General features: G+C 39.0%; 1 protein-coding gene and 1 long non-coding RNA gene across 3 annotated transcripts in view; both read right to left on the reverse strand.

Moving 5' to 3' along the window:
* Positions 1-892: 892 nt before the first annotated feature.
* Positions 893-3,274, reverse strand: LOC122976499. The gene is made up of 3 exons (XR_006400947.1): positions 3,102-3,274; positions 1,088-1,192; positions 893-977 (listed from the first exon to the last, which is right to left on the reverse strand). It is a non-coding gene; the product is annotated as an uncharacterized LOC122976499 (long non-coding RNA).
* Positions 3,275-10,364: 7,090 nt separating this feature from the next.
* The window catches only part of usp43a (ubiquitin specific peptidase 43a), a 100,370-nt gene continuing 92,098 nt past the window's right edge, over positions 10,365-18,636 (reverse strand). For both annotated transcript variants that reach the window (XM_044345751.1, XM_044345753.1), the window contains exons 15-16: positions 13,236-13,397; positions 10,365-13,133 (exon numbers count right to left, since the gene is read on the reverse strand). In XM_044345751.1, the coding sequence (XP_044201686.1) occupies positions 11,968-13,133; positions 13,236-13,397 (1,328 nt within the window). In that variant the 3' untranslated portion in view covers positions 10,365-11,967. The remainder of the gene's footprint in view (positions 13,134-13,235; positions 13,398-18,636) is intronic.

Raw genomic sequence — 18,636 nt, forward strand, 5'->3', positions numbered from 1 at the left:
GTCTTAGAAACCCATTACCCTACTTATCAAACGACACCATGTGGGGTCCCGACACCGAGGATGAGAAACTCTGTGACTGTTGTTCTTGTCTGTTATCAAGCAAAAAAAAAAAAAAAAAAAAAAAAAAAAAAGTGAAACTTTGCTTAATTGCTGATGAAACAAAATGTTGTGGGCCTTTCTATCTGTAGTATTATGTTTGTCTTTTGTGAAGATTATTTTTGGGGGCTTTTTTCCTTTGAATGACAGACAGTGTAAAGGCAGAGAGGATGAGGAGAGGGAGAGGGGTACGACAGGCAACGCGGGTCCCCTGGCTGGGAGTCGAACCGTGGATGTTGCAGTTATGTGGTATGCACCTTGGCTATTAGGCCACCTAGTGGGCCCTAGTATTGTGAACTTTGACATCTTAATGAAACAATATGTATGCTGTAACAGAAATATTTAAAATTTGTATGAAACTGTCAAACTGGACATAATTGTACTGTGGTTGATATTTTGTTTACACATAAAGCTATAGTGTAATGGTCAAACCTGTGAATTTAATGTAGTTAAGCAAAAAAACAAACCATATTTTTAAACAGTATTTTGATTATCTATCTATCTATCTATCTATATATATATATATATATATATATATATATATATATATATATATATATATATATATATATATATATATATAAGAAATGGTGTTTTAAGCAAAAAATGTCCTGAGATCTTGGCTGCAGCCCAGGACTCATCCCATAGATGCCTCATACAGTCTGAGAAGCATAAATCAAATCTTCCAGGTTTGTTATTTGATTTCATCAATAAACAACAATGTGTCTTTATACTGTACACTTGGGTTCTTTATTCATACAAACAAGTAGAGAATCTGCAGTTTCTCAGGCTGTGAGTGGGCTATGTTTTGAACAACACGGTGCTATGAGATGTTTCAAAGTTGCGGTAACCTTAGTAAAGACTTCATCACCGCTGGACATCTGAGGAGCACAGAGAGAGAAGTGGTTTGGAGTGAGAGAGCCACAGTTATGAGGTAATTAAAAAATCTTACACAGTTAGTTTTATATTGACTCTATGTGGAGCAGTGTACCAGTCTGATGTAGTCTTTCTTTTGCAAGAGCCCAGCAGTGTCATGACTCTGATTTAATTGATCTTTCCACACGATTTGAAGTGCGGTTCCTCCTCCTCATTCCTCCTACAAAAGGTTGTGTTTTGCAAGTGACAAAGTTACCATATATAATGCAAAATTGCAGCAACACAGCGTTAAGCAGCAAAATTGCATAAGTTTTGTTTTATGTAACACAATGTGTCACTTATAAAACAGACACTAAACAATTCTATAGAAAAATAAGTTTTGCTGGAGCTCAGATGAGCATTTTACCCAGGAAATGACTGGAGTCTGTTTTGAGTGTATACAATCTATTACTGAACTCTGCGGCTGTGGCACAGTGGTGCTTTGAGCTCAATGCTATTACAGTGTGGCATTGCAGCATGCACAGTCTTAATTTAGCATGTTAGATTGCTAACATTTGCTATTTAACACTAAAGGCAAAGTACAGCTGAGCCTGATGTAATCAGTTCTGCAGGTATTTGGTCATTAACCAAAATATGGGATATATTAAACAAAAGTCCTGAGAAGAGCTCAATATATGGTTTATTTAAAGAGATTGTTATTGTATAGCCTCATATTTAGTTCAGATCTTGTATTTCAAAGCAAGCAGGGGTGGCAGGGATCATTTTAATGTCATCTAATAGTGGCTGCAATTAGATTAAATGAAACTTAAATGTATAATTCCTCTAAAATGTGTCATGTCACCCAGAAAAACACACATACTCACACACAAAATAATACACTTGTATATTCAAGTATTACATCATATTAGAGACAAGCTGTTTAACACTAATCATTTATTTCCTAGTGAACACCTGTTAAGTCTAACCTGTGAAACTCTAAATCTTCTATTGAATGGTAAAAGCATATATATATACCTAACCCCTCCTCATCTCATTTTCTCATATCTTCCTGTGTCAGCTAAAAAAGTAATATCACTATTAAAGAAATAGATTGAAGTGAGTCCAGATAAGATCACCTGAGGCTATATCACATTAAAGCGGAGTCAAGGCATCAATAAAAACCTCCTAAATCTTGAAAACTGTCAGTGTTTTTCTCACATTATGGAGAATCCACTGTGGAGTTTAATGGCAGGAAAAATAATTTATCTAGTATCTCTACAGGGGGGAAAGATTGGATTTGCAGTTATATATTTTAACCTGCTGTGCTGACAATTTAAATATTTCATAGAAGGATTTATGGTCAATGAACTCAGATCTCCCAAAACCCAGACTGAACTGTAGGATCTGTAGTATTAGTTTCTATAAAATCCAGTGTTGGGTCTGCAATTTACTTCTGAAAGATTTTTTTTTTTTTTACAATATCATGTAGAAAATATGCATTAGTAGTGTTGCATGCATTTCCTCATTACTAAATTAAAGAAATTAGAGATTGTCAGTAACCTAAATGTACTGAAACATCTACTCTGACAGCATTTTGTCTTCCAATAAATCATAAAGTATGATTTACTTTACTAAAAGCTCCCGAAAAGGACATGAGAAAAACAAAACAAAACAAAAATCTTCGCAGAGCCTATTCAATTATTTCTTTTGCACATATTTTACCAGTTTGTACATTGGTGACGGTTTTAATACACACTGGATCAACATCAGCATCTGGAAGGCGAGATCCTCATCTCGATGGATGAAAGCTTCTTTGCAATTTATTGGAACATAATCCGTTGAGATGATCTTACTTTCTCTTTTAATGAATAGAAAGTTTCATCTAGGATCAATGTGAAGTTTAGATATGAGCTTGAATCTTTTACTCTGGAAACAAGATAATAAGACTAATACAATAATAATTCTGGGCATAATACTAAACAGATAAATGTCTGGGGTGCAACACACACACAGTGTGTCTGTTCTTGGTGATGTTGTGGCAGAATGGCAACAGTCTCTCTGACAGTATTTTCATGGTTCAAACTTTCCCTGTATTTGCTGTTTAGTTACCTCGGTGTGCACTTTCAGAAAAACAAAAGACATGTCATTACCTTTGCTGCAAACTCTGGCAGATTTGTGTGTAATAACTAATCTGGAACTTCCCAAGGAGGTGTGAGTCTGCTGACATTTCAAACGGCTGATCCTCTTCTGCAGCAGTTAAAGGTTATATATGTAAGAATTTATTACAATTTACAATGTATTAATCATTTTTTATTGGCAATGAGTGAACAGGTTGACTTGGAAAATCATTTTTGTGCCCTCCCGAGTGCCTTGCATCTTTCCCTCTAACATCAATAAATGACCGGCATCTACCGCGACAAAAACGGTGCTATCCGACTAGAAATACCCTGCAGATATTAGCTCTCTAGCTAATGATACGGCTAACTGCCTCCGTCGATGACATGTTGCCCCCTCCCGAGCACACACAGCTTAAACATTATTTCCTCAACAAAGGAGCAGAAAAGAAGCCCTAGCGTCGTAGCAGAACATAGCCTACCCCTTTTGTTTTTTCTGTTAGTAGTCCAAAGGTGGTAATAAGCATTGCGTAAGTGAGAGATGCTTTGTTGAAACATGGTGCAAAACACAACATTTGAGATCTTTTATGTTATTATGAGAAGTGTAAGCAAGGAAAAAGACATCACCTGCAATAGTCTCGTGCCAAGAGCATGCGCGAGTGCAAGCGCGAGCAACAGGATGTTGACTGCAGCTCACTTAATGGCCACCAGTGTTACTAATGAGAAAGAATTTCTGATTCTGGTTGTGTTACCTGTACCTGTATTATGAAGATCTACACTATCACATGCAATTTAGGTTTAGAGTGAGCCGTTCTGGGTTTAAAAACACACACAGCCATACACAAACAACTGGGAAAATAGAAGTATTTGGTCTCCTGACCCATACATCTCTCAGAAAGTTGCATAATAGCATGAGGTGCTGCTGAAGTAATAATTATGGGCATATCTAGTGACCCATGAGTGTTGGGTCCACTTGAAGAGTGTTTTGCACTCAATGTCTGACGTCCAAGCTCTGCCAGATTAGATAGTTAGATAGCAGCGCACATCTGTGGGAGCACTCGAGAGATAACTTGTGTATAGGCATAACACTGTGCATGTCCTCTGTATGTTTTACCGATGCACCTTTGCAAGATTTAACACCCTATACAGAAAGTATCAGAAAGTGTTAACAGTAAGTGCCATGTGATGAAAAAGTATCTCCAGTCTAGCAGCAGAAGGTGCAGTATAAAGACCGGATGTTTTTGGATGGGAGGATAGTTGGATCATTAACTTCCTTCAGAGATGTACCATAAAAATTTTAGTGCTGATTGAAAAGCTATTTAGCTTATGGGGAATGTTACACATTTTTCAAACAAGTAACACACAAGAATCTGATGAAAAAATATTTTGGTACCCACTTTCAGTAAATACGCTTTTTAGCTTATTAGCTTGTGAATCTAAAGTGATGCTCAATGAGTTGTTGTGTTCAAGTCATTTGTGCAAATCCAATTATCTCATCACTTGATCTCCCTGACACCATCACCACACCAGCCTTCACTAACAGTCATGCACTCTGCTCAAAAATGTCTTTAACTTAATGTTACTTGACTTTGATGTTTGAGCTTCACTGTGCAGAATGATATATGTGCAGAGTTTGACATTAGAAGGTTGTTTTCACATTCATCTGCTCAAGGAGGAAAGTTTCTCTGTACTCACTTAAATCTGAGTTTAAGATGTTTACCTACAAGCATGATCTGTGACTCCTGAGGGAAATATCTGGCTCTTTAGCTGCTAAATGCTCCACTATGTTCATCAGCTAGTCGCTAACTGTGCTTTTTCTCTGAAAATAGTTGCCTTCTGCAGCCAAAAATGACACCATGAGAGTGGTGAGAGTGAACCTAAACAGTAAAGTAGCTAAACAACAGCTTAACAATGAGCTGAAACTTGCTATAAAGCTCCATAAAGTCATTTTGTACCTTTTGTTTGGCAGTTGAAAATATACACCAACCAAAGACTATTACGTTAAGTTGGAATAATGTACCTCAGTGGTTGCACATTGTAAGCACAAAGAGCTAGCTTCATTGTATGCTTTGTTCAGCTTAATCAGTTGATGGGAATCAACTGGAAATATAATAGAATGACTCATGGGTTCTTTTTCCGTAGCTGTTTGCACATATAGACTTCAACAATGTAAATAGAAGAGCAGGATGAGGAGAAACAGCAGGATATTCTAAGAGGTGAGGCTCAAAGAATGCTGCCTGTGTCCCCCCATTAAGACCTCGACCCCAACCTCATCACCTCCATCATCCCTGCCTGCAACATCTTCTTATAGCCTTTGCCATTTACTTAATCCCTGGTACTCACAGCAGGAGAACAAGTAAGAATATGATGCACCTTGTGAGGCAATTCTCAAGTATCTCTTGGGTTTAATTAAAGGAGGAGAACTCTGCAAACGTAACAAACATATGCATATGCATCCGTTTTGCAATTATGTACAGTATTTAAAAAGCCACTTCCTGTTAGCACATTCCTCCCGAGGGACATAACTAAAGCAGCTCAAAGCAACATATGAGTGAAGTCATTACATAAGCATCAGCCCTCTTGTAAGTCTTCAAGGATGGTGGAGAGATTAGGAAGATATTCATTACATATCAGCAAAAAAGGTTGTTGACAAACTCAATGAGGTGGGCCAGCCGCTCGCAAGTAAGGATCAATAGAGAAAATCCACCTGCTATCTTTCTCTGCAGTTTCTCCTCACTGGCTGGAGGTGGGGGTGCAGCAGGCACTCAAAGGAAAATAGAAACCTCGAATCACAGAAACCTGCAGACACACACAAAGTAAACTAACAATCACTGACAAGCAGAAGTTCTTGACATCGAAAAGAAAGTTCCCAGATTAACTTTCTTAAAAAATCAGTGCACTCTGTGAATCAACAGAGAAGAAAAGGTTACAGTTTGCTGTGTTGTTGTTGTCATTACGGGTCCCCAGGGGCCAGGACTAAATCGATTCTGGTCCGACTATGCCCAGAAAACAAGCTTTTACTTTCTGCTGACGAATCTCAACAGCAATCTTCACCTGAACAGAGCAAGATCAGGCATACTAACGGACCCATTGTTACGTGTGTGAGTGTGTGTACCTGCAGGACCCTGCCCCCCCACCCCCCTCCCCAAGATGATAGTGATCCTGTGTCTTCTAGATGTGTCGGGTTCCATCCTCTACATCCTGGCTCCTGCATGGCCCTCAAGACCCTCTGTGCTCCAACTTCTAAACGAAGGTCAGTAAAAATGAAGTGAGATATTTGAGACTTTAACTAGTGGTGGAAAGTAAAGAGGTTAAGGCTGCAAATAACGATTGATTAATTCCATACATTTACGTTTGTGTGGTCACACCAAAACTCACTGCTTGTTTATGATTTGATGAATGTCCCTATGTATATATTTTTTTAAAATATAAATTTATAGTAAAGCATCTACAAGTTGTTGAGTGAACGCCATAGTCATAAATAATCTTTTTATTTGTCTTATTGAAAAATGAAACAACATACCATCACGTACAGAAGACAACTCAGGCAGAAAACATTGCAAGAGAGTCAGTTGGAAACCATCAGATCTTATTTCCAAATCACTGCACCCGATAGGTTGAATGTCAAAGATAATATGCTTATTTTTTTACTCTCTCTATCTCTCTCTCTCTCTCTCTGACACACACACACACACAGTTCTGTCTGCGTATATCTACAAATATATACACAGATTTTTTTTTTTTTAATAAAATGTAGAAAAATTGCATATAAAAACATCTTCAACCCACATTTCACCAATAAATCGTGTTAACATGGAAGTGCTCAGTTTGGCAGAGTAAACATTGCGTGTATGTGGCCACATGTGGATTGAGCCACGGAAAGAAAAAAATAAACAGAAACAACAACACTCGACCTCTCAAATAAATAGAAATCTACTGCTTCGTTCACAGAGACAAATACAAGTGGATTTAATTCATTCCGTATCAGTGATTAACTTCTTTTATCTGAGAGGCAGCGAACAAACTGATCTTGAACATGGTTTGTTAGACTAGGTGCGAGATGGAAAATGGTCGGCTATGTCCAGCATCTATAATGATTTGTATTGAAGCATACAAGTACGTGTTCAGAATTATCATCAACATGATAACATACAGGTCGCTCAGATATAGACATTCCTCTTTCGCTATCGTTGTAAAGCTCTGGGCTTTCTATCCTGGTGACAAGACACTAAGACTATTCATTTATCAGCTTCTGAGGAGAACGGTTCTGGCACACAATTTGAGTGTGGACAAGACCAGAGAGGCCACACAAATGCTTGCATTTGTTTTCTTTAATACAAAGCCGCAGCTCTTATTTTGCCACTCCGTCCACTTCGTCGAGTGGAACTTGGCTGTTAAGAGCACAAATCTCCAGCGACAGTGTGTTATTTTAAACAACCGCGTGATTATAGTGATTTCAGCCTCTATTTCAGAATCTATTCACAAGATGTGGTAAAATAATAGTTGAGGACAAATAGCGACCAACAGTCAAAACAAAGCCCTCTTGACATTTCATGGAGAAAACTTAAACGGTGTATTTACTGTAGTATTGCTTCCTGCTCAAAGAATTTCATATCAGCACTTCAGAGTCAAAACTTGTGCAAAGGACCTACACTAACGGATAAGACATTCAACTATTATTGCTGAGTCACTTGAAACTAGCTAAAAAAAGCTAACAGACGGCAGTTAAAACATGTTAGTAAAAACAAACGTGGAGTGTGTTCTTGTGTGTGAGTCAACTGATCCAGATACATCACTCAATAGATTAAAAGATAACCTTTTTGGCATGGGACATAATAAGAGTAGAAGCATTGTGTAGCTATTAAAAATAGTCACCCTGCTCTGCAAAGTGAGTTGAAGGGCAGGACTCTTGGAGACAGAAGTTTTAGGGGAAATCTCAAGCACGTTTTCAAGAAAATGTGTGGGTTTGTGACTGAGAGGCGCTGAGAACAAAGAGAATTCAAAGTTTTTCTATGAAAATTTGAATTTTAGCGAGTTATTTTTGTTTTCTGGCCACTCATCACATTGTGGGAATTTTGTCATTACGTTTCCCTAAATTGACTAATAAAATCTAACTTCATCATTGAAAACAAGGAGTACAAACTAACCGTAAGTTTTTGCTTTATTAGCAATGATGATAACAAGGCATAGAAGGAAAACTGAAGCAGAAATGTATCAGTCAAGCAGGGAAAGTAGAATTTAACAAAACATCTCCAGACATGAAAAATGATGGCTGCACCGTAACCTGACTTGTAAAGAATTTCGTGTGTCATAGAGTTGAAAACATATTTCTCAGTTGAGTCACTGTTGATAAGAAACAGCAGCTTGTATCTTAAGCATAAAAATGCTAAAATATTAATTCCAGTGTAAATAAAACAATGCAACTGTACATACTTATGATCTGTATAGAAAACTTGCTTCCTGCAGCTTAAATCCTTTCAGGCTCCTCAATAAAAGGTTTCCAATACAAAGGAGCTGTTTATTTTTTAGCATAACTATGATACTGCCTGGTACAGCAACTGCATGTCTAATATTTGTAAGCTTCAAACAAACATTAAATGACGCTGTTAACTCTGGTCATGTTTGTGCAGAGGGTCGATGGAGATCTCTAAGCCTATTATAATGCTTCTGACAACAGAGCGCTAAGCATGCCGTACTCATTTCCAAATGTGAATACTGTGTGAATACTCATTATACACATTCAGATGACAGAGTGTGAATAAACTTCTGCTCCCTTCTTTAAATAGTCACAGACAAGAGAGGAGCTCCTTCTAATTTCTAATATGTGATGACACAATTAGGGCTTCAACCAATGATTTTCATTATTGATTAATCTGTGTATTATTTTCTTGATTAATTGATAAGATTTAAAAAATGTTAGAAATGGTGAAAGATGTTTCTCAAAGCCCAAGATACAACCTACAATGTCCACAACCCAAAGATATTCAGTTTACTGTCATATAGAACTAAAGAAACTAGAAAATATTCACATTTAAGAACCAGAGTATTTTGGTATTTTTCTTTAAAAAAATGACTCAAAACAATTGAAGTAGTTGGTGATTTATTTTTCTGTCAGTCCACTTAATGGACTAATCGTTGCAGCTCTAGACACAATGATATAAAGATGAGATTTCATTGAACTCCAAAGAAATATAGAAGAAAGAAAAAGGAATTTGAAACAAAATATTATACTGTGTGAGTTCAACAGAACGGTGTATTTATTGTAAATGCAGAGACAAAAAAAAAATGTTTGAGGATATTTAGAGTTGGGTTTCAGGTCTCAGGTTAAGAATGCCTCCTTCCGTTTAAGAAGCTGAAGGCTGTAATACTCAGCAGAAAACAACAAATAAGACAGAGGTTATTCAATGACTTTTGCTTTCCACAAAGTCAACCATGAAGTAGATTATCCATGTGAATACTCTATTATAACATATTGATTGTTCAGTGCCTGAAAAGGGGGCGGGCGGGGGGGTTGGGGTTGTAAGGCTGATATAGAGCTTTTACTTTATGCTTCAATATATCTTCATTAACTTCTATCACATATTGTGATAGATTATTATTTTAGCAGTAGTGTTATTTACTTCAGAGCATCCCACTGTGTGTAAAGCTCAAATTAAATGTGCAAATATCAAAGTAAAGGCATTAATATGTCATGGGGGGAATTTCAGTGCACATGCAACACTTAAACATCACTGCAGCAGTAAATCCGACTGGTCTGTTATGCTACTATCCTGTACAACCAGAATCTGAAGAAGACTTGTTGTTACAAGATCACCAATTTGAATTAATGGAGTGGAAAATTTCCCTCCACTGCTTATATAACTGACCTTGAGGGAAGTGGCTCTGGTTGAAGCTGCACAGTGGTCAAAAAAAAAAAATAGAAGAGTGTTACTCTATTATGCATTTCCTACATGTGAACAACAACTGCTTCAATGTGAAGCAAGATGATGTTGAAAAAAGGTAGCAAGGTGAAGGTAAAAATCTGCATAAGTAACACAGATTACATTTAGGAGAATAAAAAAAAAATGCCTGCATGTTCCCCCGTAAATTAAGCTCTCAGGACATAAACACTTTTATAATTTATCAAAATACTCCAAGCCATGAAGCAGTGAAATGACAAAGTGCACAGCTAAGCCTTCATTGTGCCAGATTCACAGAGGAGTGATTGGATTGTTCAGACTAGGAATAATAAAGGAAAAAAAAACACTGACACATCTTGCATTTGGGTGTTTTGTGGTGTATTTCTTTTTCTGTTAACTGTCAAAATAAGCGGATAAACAGCTCGCACACCGCAGGGCTCCAATGTCCATTTAAAATGTATTGCTCAGAGATGTTTAGAGCACCACTGTTCTTCATCAGACTGGAGGATAGGAGTCTGATGAAGAGCAGCGGGGCTTGAAACATCATCTTGGTGCATTAAATGATAAGTGGACATCGGAGCTCTGCAGTGTGTGAGCTGTTTATTTATTTCGGCCCAACACCTGCCCTCTTCGGTTTAGATGTGCCAAATGTGGTCAATGTTAGCCTGTAATATTCCCAGCTCTGCTACAGTGAAGCTTAATTGCAAAAAAAAAAACAAACCCATTAAATGTTGGGTTCTGGTGACTAATTTTCTCAGAATTGATATTCAACAAACATGGTTTAAAAAACAATGGAGGAGGCTGATTTTCTCCACCAACAGTAGCTGGTAATAGTAATCACGCTCTCTCTTCTGATGCTAATTTCGGTCACCGTCTTCACATAACCCGCAGCTAAATGCAACTGTTTTATAACAGTTGATAAAGTTATGGAGGGGACAAGAAATCAGAAACTGAAATAAATAATGTTTCCACAGAAATAGTAGAAGAAAGAAACAGCGAGACTTCATGGAACACATTTAACATGACTCACTGATGATATACAGTATAAAAAGGTGTAAAACAGCCTCTAAGAGTGGATATTGCATTTATATTACACTTCACAGTAGACAAATGTACCTTTTAGTTCCCTTCCGCTACATGGAGATTAGTGAGCTCAGCTGCAGAAAAGCACCCCTGGACCTAGTAGGGATTCATTGTCATTATTCAAACAACAATTAAGAATCCAGTTCAGTGCCTCTACAGAATACAACTCCTACAAAAATTACTCATTACAGGTCCTGGTCTTTCCACTGTAGGTGGAATAAACAACAACTCCACTCAGGGTCATAAAGAGACAATCTGCTTTATGAAAACTCAGTCTTGTGTTCAAAGCCCTCTGTGATAGCATCCTGTACTTAAAATTTAAACATTAAAGAAGGGATTAGAGATGAATAATTGATATTAAATCAGAATCTGCAGCCTCAGAGCGCCACCGTTAATCCAGTGGACACATTACATTCTTATAAATGAACACAATCAGTGTGTCTTGATTGTAAGCAAACAGTAAGAAAAATAGAGTGATGAATTCCAGCACTCACGCTACAATGATAAGACACAAATGCAGAGATTATGTTTGTATGTGTGCATGTGTCTGTAAGGGATTTCGTGCTTCCAGTGCTAAACAGACATAAACTCATTGGTCTAAACTGCATATTAGGTTGCTCAGGCACTTGTTTTTTTAAGTCATAGAAAACAGAATAGAAATGGACTTCCTCTGACATTTGATGGACAGGTCACATCATTTCGTTCTGCTCTCTGCTCTTTATATCCAAGCTTTATAGCACCTTTCATGTGCTCCATGTCTCTCAATTCCATGGCGCGAACCTCTTCAGCCAGTGCATTTTCTGGGAACAAAAGAGGCGTACCACTGTGAATTGAGCTCTATTGCTTTGATCTTGGAGATTGGACGTCATTCACTTGATGTCAGCTAAAAGGCTTTGTGCATGTGGGGAAATATCTTTGTGTCAGAAGCTGGACTCGGGGACTGTCCTTTTGCGTCCCAGCGAGGTTGTGCTGTAACGAGTCCTCTGCAGGGTACCGTAAGATGGTTTGTCTGTTGTCAGGCTGCGCGTTGGTGCGGGTGCTGTAGACATCCCGTTACGATGTAAAGATGCTGTCCTGCGCATGCTCTGCTCTGCCTTTGTGGGGATGTTGGAGGAGCTCTGGGAGCGTTTGATGTCAGACGCCTTGGTTCGTCCCAACTTCCCGTTTGACAGCTCATCGCCCAGATGGCCCGAGCCATAAGACTTGCCGCCTTCCACCCCAGTTCCGCCTCCAGCTGCTCCGTTGGACAGTGACAGCCTAGAGAGAGTCCTTCTGCCTCCTTCCTCGCCTCCCCCCTTCCCTGACTCACTCTCCTTGGACTTCCGTGGGTCCTTATCCTTCTTCAGGAAGTTACCTTTGAAGAAAGAGAGCAGTCCCTCATGACTCTTGGGCACTTCTCCTTTCTTGGGCTTAGAGTTTCCTTCATATGCACCGTGATGCTCCCTATCAACCCTGTCTCCCTTTTGTCTTCTCAGAGTCCCATCATGAAGGCTGGGAGTGCTGTAGCTGGGCTGCACTCCAGCACTGGAGCCCATTTTTGGCTCAGTATCCGGGAGGGCTTTGGAGGAGCTCTGCTTCTTGGCATCTTTTCTCCTGGTTAGGGTGTTGCTGCTAGAGCTACTGCTGATATTGGTGGTGGCCTCATCTCTTGTCTGGCTCCCCTTACTGCGTCTCAAGCTAGCCGTTTTATCTGCTGGCCTCCTCTGGCCCTCTGGGACCTGTGGAGACTCAGGCTCATCTCCTGCTTTAGCCACTAAACTTATACTCCCAACACTGGAAGATCGGATATTGGTTGCAGTCTTGCCCTCAGCTGGTTCCTTTGCGCTGCGTGGTTCGCTCATCAGCATTACTATCGGATCCTTTGTGCATCGGGGCCGCCGGCCAGATTCCAAGTACTGGACCAGCTCCACAGGGGCAGGATCTTGGACCGCTGGAGGTGCTGGGTCAGGTTTTCGTCTGTCCTTTGAACCAAAGGACCATCGCAGGGGAAGCACTTTGCTCAGAGTGTCCTTGGTCTTGGTGGGGGCTCGCATGCTCACACTGCGTCCCTGAAGACCCCTGACAAATGGCCTGCGCTCAAAACCCCCTAACAATTATGTAGAGAGGAAAACATTTTAGTTTTTACATTTAGATGCAAAACGTGTACACAGCATTAATCTTGCCACTAAATAGATTAGGAGCCCTTTACCTCTTTCCTCTTTAGAACCATTGTCAAGGAAGACTGGAGACTCGGGCGAGTCGGGTATGGAAGACGGGCAGGTGGTGGAGGATCGAGACACCAGGCTGCCTCTCTTACTGTTGCCTGTCAGTCGGATTAACCAGTGATCTGACATTGATGAACTTGTGGAGCCTGTGAGACACACAGAGGGAAGACAAGTAATGTCATAATACCACAATGTAAAAATAAGTAGTACAAGTAGTACAAGTACAGGGGTATTAACTGCAAAATATACTTATATACTGCTTTATATACTGTTGTGTACTTCAAGTTTCAAGATTCAACATAAATAAATTAATTTTTGTGTTCAGGCGGAGAGAGGAGGTTTCCAGAAGAAGAGAAAATTACAGATGTGAACAAGTACTGGACAGAGAAAAGCTTTAACTGGAACTCTGATTACTGATTTGTCATGAACAAAACTGTAAAAGCAGCATGCTGGCATGGAAACAGCATCACTGCAACACTGTGATTATGTTAAATTACATGTGGGGACAGAAATAACAGCACCAAACAAATTACTATGTCACATTATTCTTTTTTCTAATTTTTTTAGATGTGTATTAAGTGTACTCACAATTATAAAAATAAAATTAAATAAAATAAATTAAACGTTCACACAGGCCAGACCATTACTTCTGTGCCGTCTAAGATTAGCTTAGTTTATGGAAAACATAATGGCATAAGCCATTTATCGCCGCTATTAAGTTGTTTTCACTGCTGCTACATGTCTTTCACTCATGATGAGTTTTGAATTAAATTAAAAATAAATATAATGTATGCCCACTGAAGTTCTTCTATAGTAGATCTTTGAGCAGCAGACAATGTATCAGGCAAAAATGTTCATCTGAAAAATAACCTGAATGCTGTTTTCCTCCCTTAATAAAATGATTATCACGTTCTTTGTACACATTTTTAGAAATGTAAACAGCAACAGCGTGTTATTAATCATTTCAGAATGCAGATCAAACTAAGCCAAGCAATAAATTCAATAATGATACGTTAAGTTTTTATTCACTTTAACATACAGCAGTTTATTGTGCATGCATGGACATGGCACACTGTGTGCTGAATAATTACATTTTAAGGGGACAATATAAATAATGTTTTAGACCATGTTTTGTGTAGTCAGTGGGCCTGCAACCCATTATTTAAAGCCTCTGAAAACTTGGTTTCAAACCTATTTTTAATAATAATCATCACAAAATAAGCATCATTAGGGCACTGTAGGGGCAGGTTTCATCAGATTTAATTGACAGAGCTGGTGAAGTAAGCAAACAATCTGATGACTGTCATCATATTCTGATTCAAATTGCACATACACACACACACACACACACACACACACAGTCACAAGTACGTGACACTTTTTTTCTCAAACCAGTGAAAAAGCACAAAAATACAAATACAAATATCTCTCATGTGAAAAAAACCAACCAACTGTTATAAATTTGGCAGAAAATTTGGTGCTCATGCAGGACTCCATCACTCATAGCGAGTACATGATTGAGAAAATAGATTTTCTGGGCCTTTAAAGTCCTGTTCGATTGCTATAACTCAGCAAGAGTATTTGAAGTTGCCTCAAAATTAAATTAGACTGGAAAATAGTATCTCATTTGACAGATGTGCTTCCTCTAGTTGCATTCATCCTCCATCCTTGGATGCATTGCTATTTTGTATCTGAAATGGGAAGGTCTGAGAAGCGAGGAGAAATACCACAACACACAAACTACAAATTGTGAAGAACTCATAAATTAGGTTTCAAATTTTACGATGCAGAGAAAAACAAATCTGTTCCTCCAGGACTGGTGTTTTCCTGAGGAAATGAGCGTCTTACTCTTCTCAACTTCACTTGTCTGTTTCAGCATCTCGAGAGGAGAGGGGTCATTTTAGAGCAGTCTGACTTTGTTTGGTGTTAACACAGTATGTAGCAGACAGACAAAAAAAAAAAAAAAAGTGAGCCGTGTTGTGTTTGTGGTTGTTTGTTCTTGAGGTCTGACTGCTCAGTGCATTTCACATTTCATTTTTAACATACACTAGAGGCTTGTCATAAACTGATTTAACACAGCTGCAGTATAATGAGGTGGACAAAACAAACAGGATGGTTACTGCAGGTGGGAAATCATTAGGACATATGTAGAAACGGATACAATACAGTGCTTGACATTTTGAATGTGGAAAATATCAACAAACTAAATATGCATTTCTGGTGAATATACTGTACAATCAGCAGATGCACAAAAAAGTGCTTTCTGACATATATAGTCATGTACTATACACACAAAAGGGGATCTTTATTGGTCAATGATTAGAGCCATTCTGCCATTTCCAGTATCCATATTGACATGTCCTCCACTGAGCAGCCATGGAAAAACCTCTTATAGCTTGAAATCAAAATGTATAAAGTCTAATAACACGATGGAAGATGACAGAGGGTATAAGATATAATCTTGGTTTGATTATATGTGATTGACAGAGCTGAGAAGGAGGTCAGAAACCTCAGTGGATAAAGCAGAACTTATCAAAGCCCCTCTGTGTTTGTATGTACTGTGAAATCAAACATTTTTTAGGGGAGAAAGGTTTGATCTTTTAAGGGGGGAGGTGTTACAACCCAGCGGTTGTATAGTGAGCGTTTTCTGTCTATTTGTGTATTCTGTGCTTTAACCCCCTGTGTGTATGTGTGTGTGCTTGTAGATCTTTCTCTCTTTCTCTCTCTCTCTGGTGAACCTGCTATAGTAGCTCTATGTCTAATGAGCTCCTCTGATTGGCTGAGTGAAAGATTGTGTGATTGATTGATTGTGTGATTGGTTGTTACAGGGATTTGATTGGTTCCAGCCTAACAGCTGGTGCTTTAAAGGCCGGCTTCCCCCGGCTACTGCTGACTCTCCTCTGTCCACTTCCGACCATCCAGCCAACATGTTGTTGTGTAGAGTATTGTTAACAGCTTTGCAACTATATATACACACAGTATGTCTGTTGTTATCCTTATTTCCCCCCGATTAAGCCCCTACTTGCTCTTTCCTCATCACCTCCCTCCATCCCTTCTATCTTTGTCTTATACCAGTGTCTCTTAAACATTCTAGTAAGTGTAATATTAAAGAGCTTGTGGATCACACTCTATTGTTCTGATGTTAATCAGTATTCTCCTCATACACCTGCTGTGGAGGCTCCATGTATAAGCTTAAAATGACACTTGAGGGTTTCCTCTCTTAGTCATTCGGCCTCCGAGCTGAGTGCTCTTCACATTTTGCACATCCTAGCTTCGGCGGAGCTCCACTAGTCTGCATGTCTTTGAAATGATAAGTGTTTTGCTTCTAAGATACTCAAACCTCTCTGCACCTTTTCAAGGGCTGCTCAAGTGCTACTGTGAATAACTTCTCAGCGGGCTAATCCGACTTCAAAAAGCATGTCCTTGGAATATACTGTTGCAAATCCTGCATTCACAGCTTCATGCATCATCACATCCCGAGAAACATACAGCAAGTACTGTGGTGAAACTAACCTGCATATGGAGATCAATAAATTCAATACTCGTGCTAAACCTAGAAGCGTATGACCAAGGCTGACACATATCACTGTGAAAACACATGTCATGTGTGTTTACATCATGTAAATATTTCTTTCAACTGGTTTCGTGACTTCATAGACCCTGGGAACGAGTCCTGTCTCTTCAGTGGAACGGTATAGGCGAGGATAGATTGACAGTGGAGACAGGCACTCTCCTTGTTCCATCTTCTATCGCTGACTGAACTTGGAGAGACGGGACTTATCTTGGCCTAAACACATTTCACTGCATCATCAGGACCTGTCAAACACAACATCCGAAGCTGATCCCCCATATAAAGATGCAGCTTTAAGGACACATCAGCACTTCTTGAAGTACTGCAGCATTATAGAACTACCTAAACTTGAGTACATATAGGCAAACTATGATCAATTCAACATATACAAAGGAGATATCTTATGTAAATTACATGCGTATAAATCTGTATTGTATTTACACTACAAGCTGAATCTCGTGTGAACATTCAATCATGAAGAAATGACACACAGACGGATGAACGTGTGATGAAAGGCAGGTGGAAAAACATTGCACGTATCTGACTTTTATTGGTAATGAAACCTTCGCTGTGAACATAAAACCTACTGAGGTGTCGTGTCTTTCCCGCTGAGTCGTGAGCAGATCGCTCTTTTATCTCCGCCTCTTTCGAGTGGATGCTGTGTTACATCAAAAACTGCCAAAGATGAGTGAGGAAATATCCTCAAAAGGAATAAATGCGGGTGGGGATTGCATCAGAGGACAGATGAGCACACTAATGACAGAGGGGAATGGAAGACGGGACGGCACTTCGTTCTTATCAACTGCAACTCGATCACTGGCTGAAATACGTTCTCATGCGTATAATGTGGAATTGGCAGCGGAGCGATATGTGCTGTGTTGCTTTCATGCTTTTTTTGAGCATGGAAAAAATTCAATCATATGTAACGCTCTGCTCACTTCTTAGATGTATCAGGGTGGTCATTGAGTGATAGTGTGTGCTGTTGAGTATGTATATGTATATATATATATATATATATATAGACAGTCCATGAAGAAGCAAAGGAAGGTTTATGTTGAAAGAGCAGCTTTAAGGCTGGTAGTTCGAGACCTTTTGAATGGTACTAATGTTACATGTTTGCTGACCTTTACTAACACTGCACTGACTCTCCAACATGTTCCATCCTTACTAACCTTTCACTGCTCCATTGTGTTCTCTGCTCTTCCTTTCTGCCTTTTCATCTGGTGGTTGAATAATATCTGAATGCATTTATTCATATAATGGGACCAGCACTTAGTATAGCTTATAGTAACCAGCTGGAGGCCAGACTAAAGGCTCCAGCCCTCTGTGACCTTGAACAGGATGATTTTCAGATTTGTTCTAAACTTGTCTTTGACAAACCCAAGACCACACTTCTTCAATATTTAATGTTTTTGAAAGAGTATATCCTGTACACTCAACACAGAATCCATTGAATCACACTGCAAAATACGCATTGTGTGAACAAGCACTCTGCACTTTCACTGGTACACCTTTGAATATTTATTGAACATATTGAACATTGTATGTGGAGCTGGGTTTGCTGGATTCTGCTAACTTGGCTAAATAGTTGTCTTTATGACTGTAGAGGAAAAGATGTTAAAATGAAGAAGATCAGACTTCTGAATGAATCCATCAGATACAGACTGAAATGAAAATGGTATCACACACTTTCCCAACTCTTCCTTCCTGCAGGTGCTTGGCATTTCTGGGTCATGATTAACGTACGCCACTAGGGTGTCATCGGTTTATTGTACGCAGGTGTTTAAGTGCTTCTGTTAAAATTATTTCTGAAA

Source organism: Thunnus albacares, chromosome 3 (genome assembly GCF_914725855.1).
Source record: "Thunnus albacares chromosome 3, fThuAlb1.1, whole genome shotgun sequence".
In the NCBI taxonomy this organism is placed as follows: domain Eukaryota; kingdom Metazoa; phylum Chordata; class Actinopteri; order Scombriformes; family Scombridae; genus Thunnus; species Thunnus albacares.